Here is a 1,891-nt window from a genome sequence, read left to right as displayed (position 1 = left end):
GCTCTTCCCAGAATCAGAACCAGAGGTGTGTACAGGAGAGGATAAATTACAGCTCTCATTTGGGGTAGACACATGGGTCAAGTGTTTTATCACAGTTGTTGCAACCTTGTGGCTAGGGGCCAGATCTACTCTTTGAGTATGTGGATTCAGACTTCCTCATTGCTAGGGATGTTTAGGCAGGTGTACTAGCTCCACTTACTACACTTGGAATACATAAGTGGAAAGACATGAACCTGATTCATTTCCTGATCCAGGGCTACTACCCAGCCCACACCCAAATAAAGGCACCACAGGCCAGGCCAGCTCTTAAGGAGTTCGTGGTGGGAGAGGAGGCCCTCAGAGATCTGAAGACCAGCGGAGGGAAGGTGTGTCCACTGAGCCGGCATTGCAACAGAAAGACTCATTGACAAGGTGAGGCCACAGTAGAATGTGGGTGAGGAGAGAGGACACGGAAGGGATGGGTTCTGGCCAGATAAGAGTACCCTCAAGTGAGGGACAAGGTAGACAAAGGAGGGACTCAATGTGGAAGGATGAGGACATGCAGGGGAGAGAGGAGAGAGATGCTAGGGGCTGGGGGCACAAAATGGGGCTCTGGAGGAGATGGGGATGGAGTCATGGACATTACAAAACACAGAAAAAAGGATAGAAACAGGAACACAAAAGGATGGATGTGAGGGAGAGGAGACAGAGCAAGGAGTTAGAGACGTGTGGGACAGAATGAATGTAAGAAGATAGGGACACAAGATGAGGGGGACAGAGCCCTAGGATTATCGGATGGGGTCATAGCAGCTGTGGGCACACAGAGAAGAGAGGAGGAGAAAGACACAGGCAGAGGGAGGAAGGAGACAGTGGGGGAGGGAGATGGTGATCAGCTGGAAGGAGCAGATTCAGGAGGGCTAATTTCCACCTCCTGCTCTCCATCCCCAGAGACCCAGTCCTCCCTTCTAACTGTGCCCCCTAAGAGAGATGGCACCAGCCAGAGCAGGATTCTGCCCCCTGCTGCTGCTCCTGCTGCTGGGGCTGTGGTTGGCCAAGGACCCAGTCAGTGCCAGGCCTGGGAATATGACCCCAGCTCAGTGGTTTGAAACTCAGCACGTGCAGCCCAGTCCTCAAGGCTGCAACGCCGCGATGCACAAAATCAACAAGTTCTCCAAACGCTGCAAAGACCTCAACACCTTCCTGCATGAGTCCTTCTCCAGCGTGGCCACCACTTGTCAGACTCCCAACACAGCCTGCAAGAATCATGATAATAACTGCCACCAGAGCCAGAAGCCTGTATCCCTGACCGAGTGTAAGCTCACCTCAAGGAGATACCCAGACTGCAAGTACAAGGAGAAGAAACGGGTCACTTCTTACATCGTGGCCTGCAATCCTCCCAAGAAAGGGGACTCTGGGAAATTCAAGCTGGTTCCTGTCCACTTGGACAAAGTCCTTTAGGTTTGTAGCCTTCCTTGTGCTTGAGCTAATTCCCTCTCCAGGCCTCTGGACCACTCCTCCACCCAGAAGGTTCTCTTCTGACATCTCTTGGGACTCTTCCTACCTCAAGCTCCTCTGAAAAGATAGGGGCCTGGAGGGTTGAGGTGATACCTTAGCAGGCTAAGCTCTAGAAGAGATGGTGATCTCTCTACTTTTTATTGCTGTTTTTCCAGAAGTTTATCTCCAATAAGTTTAGGGGTGTGGGTTCCTTGGTCTGTGCTTCATACATCTCTCCCGTGCCCCATCTTCTTATGGCAGCATGGCACGAGGAAGAAAGGACTGGAAAGAGAGTGTATGGGATTTAGGAAAGAGTTACTCCTGTTCCTAAACTAGGCCTCTTCCCCAGCCCTGATGTGGTAGTGAGGTGGCCTGTGTGCAGGGAGGCAGCCGGAAGGGAAGAGAAGGAGGCCGCAGC

The 1,891-nt window shown here is 52.0% G+C and overlaps 1 protein-coding gene across 1 annotated transcript; it reads left to right on the top strand.

Moving 5' to 3' along the window:
- Window positions 1-254: 254 nt before the first annotated feature.
- On the top strand, window positions 255-1,627 carry LOC145512651 (ribonuclease 7-like). The gene is made up of 2 exons (XM_081506911.1): window positions 255-411; window positions 928-1,627. The coding sequence occupies exon 2, from the start codon at window positions 967-969 to the stop codon at window positions 1,435-1,437; it is 471 nt and encodes a 156-aa protein (XP_081363037.1). The 5' UTR covers window positions 255-411; window positions 928-966; the 3' UTR covers window positions 1,438-1,627.
- The last annotated feature ends 264 nt before the right edge of the window (window positions 1,628-1,891 follow it).

This window comes from Giraffa tippelskirchi, chromosome 7, assembly GCF_054371585.1.
Source record: "Giraffa tippelskirchi isolate mGirTip1 chromosome 7, T2T-mGirTip1v1.2.pri, whole genome shotgun sequence".
Taxonomy (NCBI): Eukaryota; Metazoa; Chordata; class Mammalia; order Artiodactyla; family Giraffidae; genus Giraffa; species Giraffa tippelskirchi.
The sequence above is the reverse complement of the archived record's forward strand: the minus strand, read 5'-3'. Positions and strand labels throughout refer to the sequence as shown.